This window comes from Crocodylus siamensis, chromosome 3, assembly GCF_052110815.1.
Source record: "Crocodylus siamensis isolate JL-2025a chromosome 3, ASM5211081v1, whole genome shotgun sequence".
In the NCBI taxonomy this organism is placed as follows: domain Eukaryota; kingdom Metazoa; phylum Chordata; order Crocodylia; family Crocodylidae; genus Crocodylus; species Crocodylus siamensis.
The window spans coordinates 57051163-57066441 of record NC_143397.1 but is presented as its reverse complement, the minus strand read 5'-3'; the positions used below and the strand labels follow the sequence as shown (position 1 = coordinate 57066441).

Genomic DNA, 15279 nt, shown 5'->3' with positions numbered 1-15279 from the left:
GCATTCTGCCAGCATAGCTTGTGCTGAGGGGGAAGAGTCATGTGCTGTGAAATGAGGGATCCCCTCCCAGTGTGCCACCTGTGTGGTGTTTGGCCTGGGGCCTCTAGCCTGCATTGAAGTTGGACACTGAAGTATCCTGGGTTAGCATACTCTCCTGGGAGATGGGCAATGTGGGTACAAATACTTTCAGACAGAAGAGGAATCTGAAGCCAGGTCTCCTATATCCCTGGTGAGTGCCCTGACCACCAGCTGTTAGATGAAAAACAGTAATACCACCTCCTTCTCTTTGCCCTGAAGTATTGCTCATTTCTCTTATTGTTTCCTTTGTCCTTGTTATAAGTATCTGAAAACATGGCATTTTAACAAGAACATTAACATGAATATATTGAACATCAAACAAATTTTAAAACGTTATTTATTTTTTATATTAAGGCAAAACCAGAAAACTAATTTTTTACACAAACCTACCAATCTGATTCCTAGGGGCAAGGACTATCTTTCCTTATGTGTAGGCAGCACCTATCATCTTGCAGGTACTACTGAAATACAAATGGTAACACGTTAGGTAGTCTAATGAATTGTCTTCAATTAGTAGACATTCTTCTGACATTTAATTGATTGGTGGTTAATTAAATTTGGGTGAAAGAAAAATGTAGCATTCAAAGATGTTCACATTCTTATTTCATTTTTGGTCTCATTTTTTCAGTGGTGGCTGGCAAGATATCCAGTTCTTGTAGAGGGAATCATTTAAAGCCTTATTGATCAAATATAGTTTTATCTAAGTTTTTATATTACATGACAGGTTCTTTATATTTTTTCTTTTTTATCATAAAATGCAAATGATTTATTTAATCTAGTGTAATTTTTTCTGTATTTACTGTCATACAAAAGGAATTAAAGTGTATAGCAAATAAAATATTTGCTACTTTCAAGGTTATAAGTAATGTTATCACTTAATATGAAACCTATGAGAAAATTCTCTCCTGTGACACTGGAAGTTTGGCATTTTCCAACCCCCAAATCATTTTTTTCTAAAACCCTAAATGCAAACATGACTATAGGATGTATAGCGAACCACTAAATGTATTCTTCAAACCCAACTAAGGTTTATATCTTGGATCTGCATAATAAAATTAAGCTTTTGTATAATTTTAAAACAGGGATACAAAACATCTTCCTGCCAGACCTATGGAAACAAGTTGCATCACATAGGTTTTCATGTACATTCAGACATTGGTTAGGAAAGAGTAGACTTATTGCTTACTTTCCCTTCTGTCATATTTTTGTCCATTCCCCATGCAATCAGCATTATCTCACAGAACAAATATGTGCATTGATTGATTTGTTCCATGCTTGTGCTTGAATTTCTCCCTGGTTCCATTGTCTCCCACTGTTTTGCCTTCAAGCAATATGCCTGCCAATTGTACATTTGTATTACTTTCACAGCCCCACAAGTAGTTCTCCTTGAGTGTTGTCCATATGCATGCTATCCTTTTAGCAATGACAAATGCTAAAGAACTTGCATTTCCTTCTTCCTCTTTTAAGGTATTCCTATTCTTTGGCACATAAGAGCTAGTAAGTAGGGGTGCAGACAGAAGTGCTCCCAGCTTTAACTCAGAATGATTTCTGCAAAGCGTTCTGAGTTACAGCGTTACCGCAGACCAAACAGAAGTTCACTGTTGGTTGGGCTGGGAGCCTGCAGCCAGGTTCCTGTAGCACAGGGGTGGGCAAAATGTGGCCCCGGGTCTGGATGCAGCCCACCAGGCCATTCTATCCAGCCCTCACAGCCCCTAAAAAATTTAGAAAATTAATATTTATCTGCCATGGGCTGCCTGTCTTGTGGCCCTCGATGGCTTGCCAAAACTCAGTAAGCCGCCCTCTGCCCAAAATAATCACCTGCCCCTGCTGTAGCAACATCCGCAGCTCTCTACCAGAGCTTGCTGTTACCAGAATGGGAGGGGGAAGGGCAGTGGAGGGAGCTTGATCTTGGGGCTCCCCAGCTGGTGCTGCAGGGTGGCATGGGTGAATTGGAGCCCTCCCCCCCACCACCACCACAGGGAGTTTCCAATACATCCACCCCACCCTCCAGAGGGGCTGAAAAACCCAAAGACTGAATTTCTTCTACTCCCTTTCCCCTTCCCATTCTGAAAACAGCGACAGGCTGAGAGCTCCACAGACAGAAGTTACAAAAGACTCTACATTTTGAAACGTCTGTGTCTCTTATCTTGTGCAATGAGGGGTCAAATTTTCACCCAGTCGGCCATTTTGGAAGCTGTCTACAGCCATGGACTTGTGTTTGGTCACAGCTAAAAACTGCTTTCTGTGGGCAGATCAGGCAAAAATTGTCACTTCTGTCTGCACCCTACATGTTTCAAAAACACATGGTGCCAAAGGCTAAGACTAGTGCTGTTTTCATAGATTCATAGATATTATAACCTAAAGGGACTGTTAGGTTATCTCATCTGACCTCTTTTATATCACAACCCATTAAATTTCACCCCATGACCCTTGCAGTAACTTGTTTTTAACTAAAACTTATCTTCATAACTTCATCCAATCTTGATTTTAAGATGTAAAGCATCCAGCCACTCCTTGGTAGTTTGTTCCAGTGCTTAAGCAGCCTTAACTACCAGGATAGATTTTTGTCTGTTTTGTTAGAACTTGTATGTTTTAAATTTGTCTGTTTTCTGTCACAGAAAAAATTTATGAGCATAATTTCTGCATCCCAGTCAGAAAGGGCAAAATAGTGGACTAGGTTTTTGATTCTTCTGCCTCATAATTAATGTTCAAAAGACAGAAGAGAAAGACAATAATACAATGGATTCTGTAGTTTGCCTTGGCTCTTTACAGAAGGGCTTAAATGTATTCGATTAAAGAAAAAGCTTGGGTATGAAGATTCTACTTCCAAGCAATATTTATGTATGTTCCTGTTACTTTAAAAGTATGTGGTCACTTACAAATATCAAATGCTTTAGAGACCTTATGCTAGCTCCTAATTTCATTTTGATTCATTAAAAAACACTTATGCTTTTCAACATCTACAAACATTACCATAATGCAGTTATGTAAAAAAATACAGAGCTTGCATTGTCTCTGTACTGAGAAGAGACGTTAAACCAGTTTTCTATCCAACTTTGTCTCAAAGAAAAGACTCTTCCAGTGAAGACTGAATATTTCTATTATCAGCGTATCCAGATATTAAGCCCTTCATTTATACCTGTCATAAAGTGCAATCATTGTTCAAACTACACTTCATGGTGTAGTTCTTGGTATCTTTAAGGAGAAAACTATTATTAGATATTGGAGTCATTATGCTTTAAACATTACTCCCACAAAAGATCTCAATGAAGACAATCATTTTTTATTCACTCTTCTGGGTCAGCAAAATAGAAAAAACAGGGGATTAAATTACTGGTACATCCTGTCAACCTTGGCTGCTCAGTTTTAAATACAATATTGATGCATTTAAGCATGTGCAAGTGTTCAATAAAGATTTCAAAGAAAGCTACCTAAAAGTTTTGGTTCTTAGGTTAATCTTTTATTTATCTAAGGGATGAAGGAAGCTGTCTAGTTCTGTGATATGAACTGCAATCAGCTTAAAAATAATTGACAAATTAATCCCCTCACAGCACTGCAATTGTAAAGGTGTTAAGTTTAATTAGGCCTGTCTGATTGCCTTGTCTAATCAAGACTAAAGGTGGTATCTTTGATGGCTAAGGTCTAGCAGGGACATCCCTGACCTGCCAGGCTTGTATGTTTCAATTATTGATTCCTACCATTTCAACACTTTGCACAGAACCCTTAGTTCTCTGTTACCCTCACACAGAAAGCCTAAGGACCAAATCTGAAACAGGGCTTAGGCCCCTAAAATAGAATGGTCAGACCTTTAGCAACTATGTCCAATATTACAATCCAAAAAACTTGTATTTAATGGCCATGTAGTTCAAGAGGCACCTATGTTCATTAGGCGCCTCCCTGTTTCTCCTGCAAGTTCCCTGGGCACCTGCAGTTCTGTCTTCTGCACATGCCCAGAACTCCCCCATCTGAGTGGCTATTTGCCTAGTTCCCATCTAAGCCCCACTTGAATCCAGAAACTAGACAAAGCAGTGCTAAATTGTCTGAGAGCCCCAATCACTTGTCAGTCATATAGAAATCAGTACAAAACCCAATAATCACAATCACTTTCATCCAAAGACATGGTGAGATGAGGAAGTGCTGCTGGTGTCACCAACTTCCCTTTTATAATTGTCTTTAGGTTAGACCAACCATTAAGAAAATGAGAAACCAGGTTCAAGGCCTTTCTCAGACAAGTCATTCAAAGCTACTCTTTCCAACTCCCTGGGGAGTGGCCTACTACTAGGCTATAGGCTAGGCTGTGAGGGGGTATCTTCCATCCCTTCTGTTGAAGTGGGATGCTGGTCAGAAAAGATTGAAAGATTCATGAGTCAGAAGGAGAGCAAGCAAGAAGGTGCGTAAATTGGTCACCTGATTGTTGGGCACTCTGCTGGAAGGGGACTTTGGCTCCCAAGGCTGTTCATTATACATTCTGTGATAGCTATTGGATAAAAAAACAGAAATATTCCTGAGATTAGGAACTGAGGGAGATTGGCTGAGACCCTGCCCTAATTACTAGGCTATTATATAAAAGTAGACTTTACCACCATCACCTCATTCTACTCTGGACACATTTAAAAAGGGTAGGTCCCATTCAGTTCTTGCAAAGAATAGTTGCAAACGTTGACTCTCAGAACTGGGTTCTAGACAACATCCCAAACAGAGGTTCTTCCATTTCATCCCTGATTCAGGCACCTAACCTCTACTCCTATGCTCATCATTTCCCATTGGCTAGGTCTAGACAGCTCCCTGCTTAGTGTGGTGTGTGGGTTTTTGGATTGCCCTTCCAAAGTGCCTAGCCTTCTCCATATGCTGTTGATGGACACTGGGTACCTAAACCTGGGTTTAGTATTTGACTCTGGGGCAGGTACCAGGCCTGTGCGAGGCAGAAAGTATTCACTTCAGATTTGGATTCAGTGATGAGGAGGGACAGTAATTCAATTCTGCCATTCAAATCACTGTCCCGATTCAATATGGCTGAATCTGAACCTGAAGAAATTCGGCACCGAATCTCATTTGGCTATAGACTATACAGGCAGGTGGTGTTGGTGGGGAATGATTGGGGAGCTGGGGAAATGATTGGGGACTGGGGGAATAAACAGGGACTTTTCCCCCAGGTCTCCAATTATTCCTCCCAGCTCCCTGATCACTCCCTCAGCCCCCACAGCCAGCACTGCGTGCCTTGACCCAGTATGGGGACAGCTGGGGGAGAAGTCAGACAAGCCTTGGCTTTTGCCAGGGCTCATCCAGCTGCTCCCCCAGCTGCTCCCACCGGCACTGCCTAATGCCTTCCTATAAAGTCTACAGCCTAATCTCTCTGAATCAGTTTGGAGGCTTCCAATTCAATTCAGAGAGATTAATGGGTCTCCCAATTCAATTTGGAGATTCAGGCTGAATCTCCTCCGAATCAAATTGGCTACTGAAGCTTTGCGCAGGCCTAGCAGGTACCTAACATTTAGATGTTAACTAAGTCCTTCTCTATAGCTGGCCCTAAAGCCAAAAGCTGCTACAAAAAGTATATGTAGAACCCTACAGTCCTGTAAATATTTTCGAGGCCCTTTTATAGCATTCTTTGGAAATGTTGACCCATATTCCTGTGTGATGTCCATCCAAGTCAAAATTATTCTTACTATTTATTTCTTGCACAAGTACATAATTGTGTATGTATTGTTGCAGATTCCCAAACTCCTCCTTGCATGGATTAGCATCTTATAGTGCAAATTCAGACTAATTGTGGGGTATTATCTTGTGTGTATAGTCACCATCATCATACCCTAACTCGCCTTTATTTACCTTATTATCAGCACAGTTGCAGAAGTTTCTCATTGTCCTCAAATAAACCGTATGCTTGGAAACCTTGTCTGCTTGGTAAAGTTTGAATGTATATTTTCTGTCAGATGCATTTTTTCATTCTGCCTCCATTTTTCTGAGCAGGGACCAGGTCATTCCCCACACTGGAAACCCCCTAGGCCCCAAGGGAGGCACACCCAGGCTAGGCTCAAAGAGGACCTAGTCAGGGAACTTCTGGAGGGACTGGACATATTTAAATCAGCAGGTCCTGACGATCTCCACCCCAGAGTGCTCAGGGAATTAGCAGAGGTCATTGTGAGACCCCTGGCTTGACTTTACGAGCACTCATGGTGCTCTGGCATTGTGCCAGGGGACTGGAAAAGGGCCAATGTGGTTCCCATTTTCAAAAAAGGAAGGAAGGATGACCCAGGAAACTACAGGCTAGTCAGTCTTACCTTGGTCCTGGGTAGGCTTTTTGAGAGAGTTATCCTGGCGCATGTCCACAAGGGGCCAGCAGGGGAGATTTTGCTTAGGGGCAACCAACATGGGTTCATTAGAGGCAGGTCCTGTCAGACCAACCTGGTGGCCTTCTATGATCAGGTCACAAAATCCTTGGATGTAGGTGTCGCGGTGGACATAGTCTTTCTGGACTTTAGGAAGGCCTTCAACACTGTCTTTCACCCCATTCTCATTAAAAAACTAGGAGAGTGTGTCATCGACACCTACACAGTTAAATGGGTCACTAGTTGGCTGGAGGGCCGCACCCAGGGAGTGGTGGTGGACAGGTCTTATTCGACTTGGTGGGATGTGGGCAGTGCAGTCCCCCAGGGCTCAGTCCTCAAGCCCACACTGTTCAACATCTTCATCAGCGACTTGGACGAGGGGGTAAAAAAGCACCCTGTTCAAATTCACAGATGACACTAAGATGTGGGGAGAGGTGGGCATGCTAGAAGGGAGGAATAGGCTGAAATCAGACCTGGACAGGTGGGCAGATGATTTAATAGATTTCATAGACATTAGGGCTGGAAGGGACCTTGGAAGATTATTGAGTCCAGCCCACTGCCCGAAGGGCAGGAAGTCAGTTGGGGTCATAGAAACCCAGCAAGATAAGCATCCAATTTATTCCTGACGGTGTTCAATGTAGGTGCTTGAACCACCTCCGATGGCAGACTGTTCCAGACCTTGGGGACTTGGACAGTAAAGAAATTCTTCCTTATGTCCAGCCTGAAACGGTCTTGCCAGTAGTTTATAACCATTTGACTTCGTCATCCCTTGGGGCACTCTGGTGAACAAACGTTCCACCAGATACTGGTGGTTAGCCCTGATAAACTTATAGGTGGCCATAAGGTCACCCCTGAGCCTGTGCTTTTCCAAGCTAAAAAGCCCCATGGCTCTCAGCCTGTCGTCATAAGGTCTGTTTCCTGATCTCTGATCATGCGCGTGGCTCTTCTCTGGACTCTTTCAAGCTTCTCCGCATCCTTTTTGAATTTTGGAGCCCAAAACTAGACGCAGTACTCCAGCTGTGGCCTCACCAAGGCTGAGTACAAGGGGAGAATGACATCCCAGGATTTGCTTGAGAAGCATCTGTGGATACAAGCCAGGGTTTTGGTCACTTTACTAGCCACAGAATCGCATTGCAGGCTCATGTTCATCTTGTGGTCAATGATAACCCCCCAAGTCTCTTTCTTCCATAGTGCTAGCAAGTGTAGTACTGCTGAGCCTATAAGGATGTTGCTGGTTTTTCTTCCCAAGGTGGAGAACCTTGCACTTTTCAGTATTAAACACCATCAGGCTCTCATCCACCCATTTGCTAAGCCTGTTCAGGTCAGCCTGGATCACCCTCCTGTGTTCTGGTATGGAAGCTTTGCCCCAAAGTTTGGTGTCATCGGTAAATTTGGCCAATCCACTTCTGACTGTAACGTCCACATCATTAATGAAGATGTTGAACAATATGGGTCCAAGGACAGAGCCTTGGGGGACCCCACTGGTCACAGGGCACCATGATGATTGATTTCCGTCAGTTACTACCCTCTGGGTCTGACCATGGAGCCAATTTCCCAGCCAGTGGATTGTGATGGACACAAGGCCACAATTGGCCAGTTTCGCCAAGAGGTGATCATGGGATACCAGATTGAAAGCTTTTTTGAAGTCAGGATATATGACATCAATCTTTTCTCCTTTGTCCAGGTGATAGGTCACCTGGTCATAAAAGGAAATGAGATTGGTCAAGCAAGACCTACCCACAACAAACCTGCGCTGGCTATCCCTCAGGATGTTGGTGTCGGCTAGTCATTAAGGATGGCCTCTTTAATAAACTTTTCTAAGATCTTCCCCGGGTTACAAGTCAGGCTGATGGGCCTATAGTTTGCCAGATCCACTTTCCTCCCTTTCTTGAAGATAGGCACCACATTGGCCTTCTTCCAGTCTTTGGGCACTACACCAGACCGCCAGGAGTTCTCAAAGATCCGTGCCAGAGGCTGGGCTATGATGCTCACCAGCTCCTTGAGTACCCTGGGGTGTAGATTGTCAGGGCCAGCTGACTTGAAGGTATCCAGCTTCTCAAAGTGTTCCTTCACAAGGTCAGCATTGATGGAGTGCAAGGGATCTTCCTCACCCGGACCTCCCTGTTCCGTAGCAGGCATGGGTGTTCCATGGGACTGATGAAAGACTGACGCAAAGTACCCATTTAATAGGTTGGGCATCAGTTGTCAGTTGTCCCATCTGGTTCAGCAGGGGTCCAATGTTGCCTTTGCTTTTCCTCTGGCTCCCCACATATCTGAAAAAGGACTTTTTATTGTCCTTCATGCTAGAAGCTAGTTGGAGTTCAGTTGCAGCCTTGGCTTTCCTGGTTTGCTCCGTGCAGGACTGGACCAGTGCAGAATATTTCTCCTTGAAGGAAAAGGATGGGTGTCAACACTGACAAGTTCAGGGTACTACACCTGGGGTACTACTACAGCACCATACCTACAGGCTGGGGAACTCCCTTCTCGTCAATGCAGAGGCAGAAAAGGATCTTGGAGTCATTATTGATGCCAAAATGAACATGGGCCAAAAGTGTGGGGATGTGGTCAGGAAGGCCAACCGTACCTTGTCATGCATCCACAGATGCATCTCAGGCAGATCCAAGGAGGTGATCCTCCCCCTCTATGAGACACTGATCAGGCTGCAGTTGGAGTACTGCATTCAGTTCTGGGCGCCACACTTGAAGAGGGATGTGGACAACATGGAGAGGGTCCAGAGGAGGGCCACTCACATGATCGGGGGCAGCAGGGCAGACCCTATGAGGAGAGGCTAAGGGACCTGAATCTGTTCAGCCTTCACAAGAGAAGGCTGAGGGGGGATCTAGTGGCTGTTTACAAACTAATCGGGGAAGACCAGCAGGCATTGAGAGAGTCCTTGTTCCCCCGAGCACTACCAGGAGTGACAAGAAATAGCAGTCATAAGTTGGCAGAGGGTAGATTCAGGCCAGATATCAGGAGATGCTACTTCACTGTCAGGGCAGCTAGGGTCTGGAACCAACTTCCAAGCAAAGTGGTACTGGCACCTACCCTGGGGATCTTTAAGAAGAGGCTGGATGAACACCTCGCCAGGGTCGTTTGACCCCAGTACTCTTTCCTGCCATGGCAGGGGGTTCGCACTTGATGATCTGCTCAGGTCCCTTCTGACCCTACCAACTATGAATTCTGGGCAGTACTATATTAAACAATACTCCTTCATTTTTTGCGTATTTACAGTTTTGACTCTATGAGGGTATAGCATGGTGGAACACCGGGTTTTAAAATAGTTACATGATTAATATTAAGTTTAATGTCGTTAAATGATTGTCAACAGTGCTCAGTTTTAAAAAAGTATTTGACTTTCCTTGTCATATCCCATCACAAACAATGGTATTAACTATTAACTAGAATGCTATATGCCCTTTGGATGTTCCTTTTAAAGTAGAAATGGCTTTTTCAGTTTTTGTTATGATCCCTTTTTTTGCAGTGGGAGGGGGATGTCATAAAAAAACAACAAGGCTATTTTAATTGTATTTTAAAAAATCCAGTCTGATCATGAAAGTCCTCTAAAAAAAGTAGAGGGGATTATGATTCACTATTTTGCATTCAGGAATCCAAAGCCTTACACTGTTTTGGTCCATGGTAGGTCTACCTTGCGTGAATTACAGAATCATTTTTTTTTGCTTGTAGGTCAATGAAGCCACAGTAGAACAGCTTGTGCAGCAGTATCCACACATAACCTTCAGTACTGTACTACAGGATTGCAAGAGGACCCTGGAACGTGCTTATCAAATGGGCTGGACACCCAATATGTCAACTGCCTCCTAATGTCCTGTCATATTACAGTCCAACTCTGATGTATTTAGTAGGTCTATTGGGGATTGCAGATTTTGTTTGTACAATGTTATTGAGATATTTAACATTTTTGCTTTCTGTAAAATATGTGCTGAAGAGTTGTTCCCAACTTGCTCCTTTATTTTATTTTTAGCATATTACCTGATGGATCCTTGAGGTAATGAGCATTTTTGTTTGGTGGTCTCGCCTGGAAATTTAAGAGGAAATTCTACTCTCTAGTTGTATTCAGACATATGTAACTGTCCTGAATGTTAATTTGTCACCCTAAAAATCTGCAAATCCCCGGTGACATAGAAGAGGGCTCACAACCTTTCTTGATGCAATATAATAGTAAGTTTACAGAAGTTGCAGTAACTTGGAAATACTATACACTGATTTAATGTACTGTAAACTATGTATTAAGATTAAAACAGATCTTTAGAAATTCATTGTATCTTTTTGTATGCATAAATACAATATAAAAGCCTTTGGCAGATTTCCTGAATTGGATTCCTCCTAGTTCTGTGGATAGTTTGAGTTATAGAAGATATTACATCTGGTTGGCGGGGGGGGATTGTTTGTTTTCTTTCCTTTGCCTCAGTCATATGTATTTCCTTTGGTTTGTAAGTGGTAACTCAGTGCTAGTAGCAGTGTAATTGATTGGTCTAGACCTTTGCTGAAATTGGGAGCTAATCCTAATGCATATTAATAAGTAGACTGAAGCCACCCCTGTGTTTTTAAGATGCACAGGAATAAGAGAATTGACAAGTAATTGTGATTTTCTTGAAAACATTTTGCTAATTATTAAAATCATTATTTTAAAATTAATTTTGAATGAAACCTTAATAAATTGTGGTAATTACTGAATGGATATTTAAGTAGACAATCTCGGTTTTGTTGTACAACTTCAAAAATGATTTTCCTTTAAATAGCCATGTAGACAATGTCATATAGATTTCTGTTTTTGCATTGCATTTTTGTATTCAGTGAGCTCTTTAATTTACTGCAGATAACCTATTCCCACCTCGTGAGGTAACCTGCTGTATAGAAGATGCTAGCTGTGGAGAAATAAGTGATAAGACCCTGTTTTTATATTTTATTAAAATAATGACTGCTCCAGTTTTTTAAAAGAAACTTTCTGAATGAACCAGTCTTCTCTGACTATGCTCATATGTTCCCTAGTAATAATGTTTCAAATAAAAAGAGAAAATACAATAGATAAAAGCAACACAGCTGATTTTTCCTCTGATTAAATGTTTATTTGCTAATTTAGGCTCCAGTCCTGATCAGTAATGAATGTGAAAGTTGGCCTCAGAAGAATGTTGTGTGGGTATCAAGTCCAAACACAGATATCACTTTGCAGGACTAGGTCCTTATATTAGAAAAGAACAAATGCTGTGGAGGAAAATGCTTCTTGCATCCTCTCAATTGTAGGTCTAAGAATTGTACTATATAATTTTCATATTTATTCCCCAACTACTGAAGACAACTTTAGTTGGTAATATTATACATGTTTTTAATCCAAAACTGATTTATAAGATGGTATGTGCAGAAAAAATCTGGAGTGAATACATAAAAAGTTTAATTTTCAGTATGTCACACTGTATTCTAAAGACTTAAATTTGACAAGAAGATATTGAAAATACAGACATTGCAGCTTCAGTTTGAAGCTGCCTTAACCTTTAGAGTATTACAATTTGGTGAAGGATGAATTTTGAGTTGTATAACACTGCAAATTTGCTTTTTAAAGGTTACAGTGTTTTAATCCAAAATATCAAATGTTCAAGCTTCAACTGAAGAGTTGCCATTATTGTCGCAATGTTTTGCTAATCCAGAAGAACTGATGCAGCATAACCTAGAAAACAGCTTAACTATACCTGTAAGTCTGCCAAAACCATATGTCCAGTTCCATAGCATTAATTCCTGAAAACAAGGGAAAGAGTCAGTTCACAGTAATTTTAGTGACCATTGTTGAATGTCTTATTAGACACTCCAAAATGAGGTTGAAACCATTTCTCTGGATAAAATATAGTTTTTGCTTGGAATGTCGTAAATACATGCGAACATGTAAAATGCTGGGCTTTTTATCTACTCCAAAATGGCAACAGTATTTTCAGAATAAAGGCAATGAGTGCTATGTCAAATATAGTATAGACCCTTGGTCATTTGTCTTGAATGTCTTTTTATGAGTACAACAAGATAATTCACTCCATTTGTAAGTTTCTATTTTTCCGTGAAACTTTTGACCTTACAATGGGTTGCAATAAAAGAGAGAAGCAAAACACGGTGTCTTCTGTTTGGTTATATGGGTTGGTAAATTTATTTAAATGCTTGTATTATAAATCTATTGTCATCTCTTTTTAGGTTCTACAAGGTCAACTTCCTGTTAATGTATGATTTTTCCTTACTATACATTTGGTGGCGTTTTTTCCAGTCTCAGTGTCCCAGGTGATATCTTTCATTCATGGGAGACTTTAGCATCCACTTTATACCATGGTTTCTATATTTTTTTCTTCCATTAATATTTAGGTTATATTTTCTCTTCTTATTCTGTTATGCCTTCATATAGATGCCTAAATAATCCTTGAGATTTACATCTTGCAGGCTATCATCATGTTCTACTGGTTATTATATTGCTGAGGTATCCATATTTAATTCTCTTAATTCCTTCTCATAAATCAGTGGCATCTGTATACTTTTTTAGTAGGTACATAATAGATAGGACAGAAATATTCATATCCTTATGACTTTTGCTTTTTCCAAATCAAAAAAAAAAAATTTTAAAGGGGAAAAAAGAAAATCTGATTGTCAAATGCACCCTCTTTTTTTCTTCAAGATATAAACCATCTTGCAATAGACATTGGACAACTTCCAAGCTGGATTGTCCTGGTTCCTTCAGCCCCATTTATATGCCTAATTATTTTATTTCTGCAAGGGAGTCTCTTCCATTTTAGGGAACTGTTTTTAAGACATTAATTTGTTCTTCCTCTTAGAATGCCTTCAAATGTCTATTTAGTACCTTGCAGTCAATGCTTACTGAAAAGGAGAAGAAAAGTCCTTATTAAAAAAGTTGCATCCCTGTGTGTCCCACTAAAAGAAGTTCTGTGTTCCTTCTGGACTCAACTGCTAATGTGAATTCCCTTCAACATTCACAGACCCACCATCCAGTGACATTCTGTACCATCCTTCCCATGAGGCAGAATCTGTTTCTGCCCAGTGCACACAGTGGCAATTCATGGCACAAGAACTCTACTGAGCATGATATAAGAAAGCACTCTCTTCCTTTAAAATCCCAGTCTAGAGGTGGACCCTTCTGTGACTGACTCTCTTATATATTTTTAAATATACTGTCCTGGTTGGTGTTTTCTTTTTACATGATGTCTAGTCACTGGTGAACAGGAAAATAATCCTTGTGAGAACCGAAGAGTTATTTTAGAAGGAACTAATTAGACTCATCAGTTAACTGGCTGATGTCCATACAGATTCTCAAAGGCTCTGGTATGTGTTCCTTGGATATGTCTACACATGCATTAAGGTGCTTTTTCCAATGCATATTAAATTTAGTATCTCCAATGCGTGGTACTAAAGAAATATGCATTAGGCTGCCTTAATTTATGGCGTGGTTTTTAAGTGTTGCTTAATGCACAGTAGCCTATTTTATTGTGCATTAGTGTAGTCACAGAGTTTTTTGTGTGACACTTTAATGTGCAGTAAAATAGGCTACTGTGCATTAAAAGGCATGTGTAGACACATCCCTTATTGAATAAATATGACTTGGCTTCCTTTTAATAAATCAAAATTAAAAGAAGAATACGTGAGAAAATACTTTACTATAATAAACTGAGCTAAGAGTTAAGTAATAGAGTTATCAAATCAAAATCAAATAAAGGTCAGATCAAAAAGTTGATGGCAATGGTGGATGGGAATGAAGTAATCAGTGTAGTCAAATCATCAAAATAATAGTCATAGGAAATAATCCAACTAGAGAACAGTATAATGAAAACTTAGCTGTCTAAATATGTTGAAAGCAAATTATTGTTTGTGTCAATCACAACTCTGAAGCTGAACAGAAATTTTTCCTCAGTTTTCACTATTTTATGTGGTAGCTGGCCATGCACTTCAGCACAGATGTAGACTCTTTGATAACCATAATTTTCAGAATTTTTTTACTCCTGGCAGATTTAAACATTTCCTTGGGTAGTCCTGCAACTAAGGGACACTCTGAGCCAAGACTTTGAGGCTTTTCATAATGAGGGAGTTAATTTATCTGGCACCTTTCTCATGTAGACTTCACATTTGCTGTATGCGCAGGCACATACACAGACATATTTTACACCCTAAAATAAGAAAAGGTGGGAACCACACAGCTAGTAAAAAAAAAGACAAAAATAGTAAAAAGAAAAAAAGAACAAGGCATTGAAGATAACACAGTTTGTTTAAATGAAAGAACTATATGATAGTGTTGCTGTCAGTGCTAAACATTAGCAGGAAGAGTAGCTGAGGGTGGTATAGTCTCTCATTGATATTGTGTTTTCCTCCCTAGATTCAATCTGTTTTTGGATTTTGGCACACCAGTCTCCTTTAGATGGCTTGTTGTCCTGAAAAAGAGAAAAGGCTTCATACTGTTACCTTTATATTCTATGGTTGACAATTCTAGCTTATTCTGCCTTGCAGTCCCTCCTTCTAAGACCTTCCGACAAATCCAAAATGACATATGCCTTAGTTTGTCCAAATTGGATTGAAGCAATTGTTAAGCTCATGTCATTTTTGTAGAAGTCCCAGTTAAGGCACCAGTTTCTCTAAAAAGATTTTAAGGCTGCATACCATATTCAGTGCAAGCCCTTATTACTCCAAAATACTAAAATATAAAAGATCCATAAGAGTACCTTTGAGGAAGTTAATGAGGCCTCATTCAGATACCAATTGTCTTGGTGTCTGTCAGCCACAGAAGGAAAAGGGACCCAAAATCCAATAAAAGAATGTTTGCAAAAATATTCTAATAGAAAATATGAACCACTCAATCATGCATCCTTCAGCAATTATA

General features: G+C 40.6%; 1 protein-coding gene across 1 annotated transcript in view; it reads left to right on the top strand.

Annotated features, from left to right (window-relative positions):
* FBXL17 (F-box and leucine rich repeat protein 17) overlaps nt 1-12517 on the top strand; it is a 505276-nt gene extending 492759 nt beyond the window's left edge. The window contains exon 9 of the mRNA XM_090038355.1: nt 10092-12517. Coding sequence (XP_089894481.1) covers nt 10092-10229 — 138 coding nt within the window. The 3' untranslated portion in view covers nt 10230-12517. The remainder of the gene's footprint in view (nt 1-10091) is intronic.
* Nucleotides 12518-15279: the final 2762 nt, after the last annotated feature.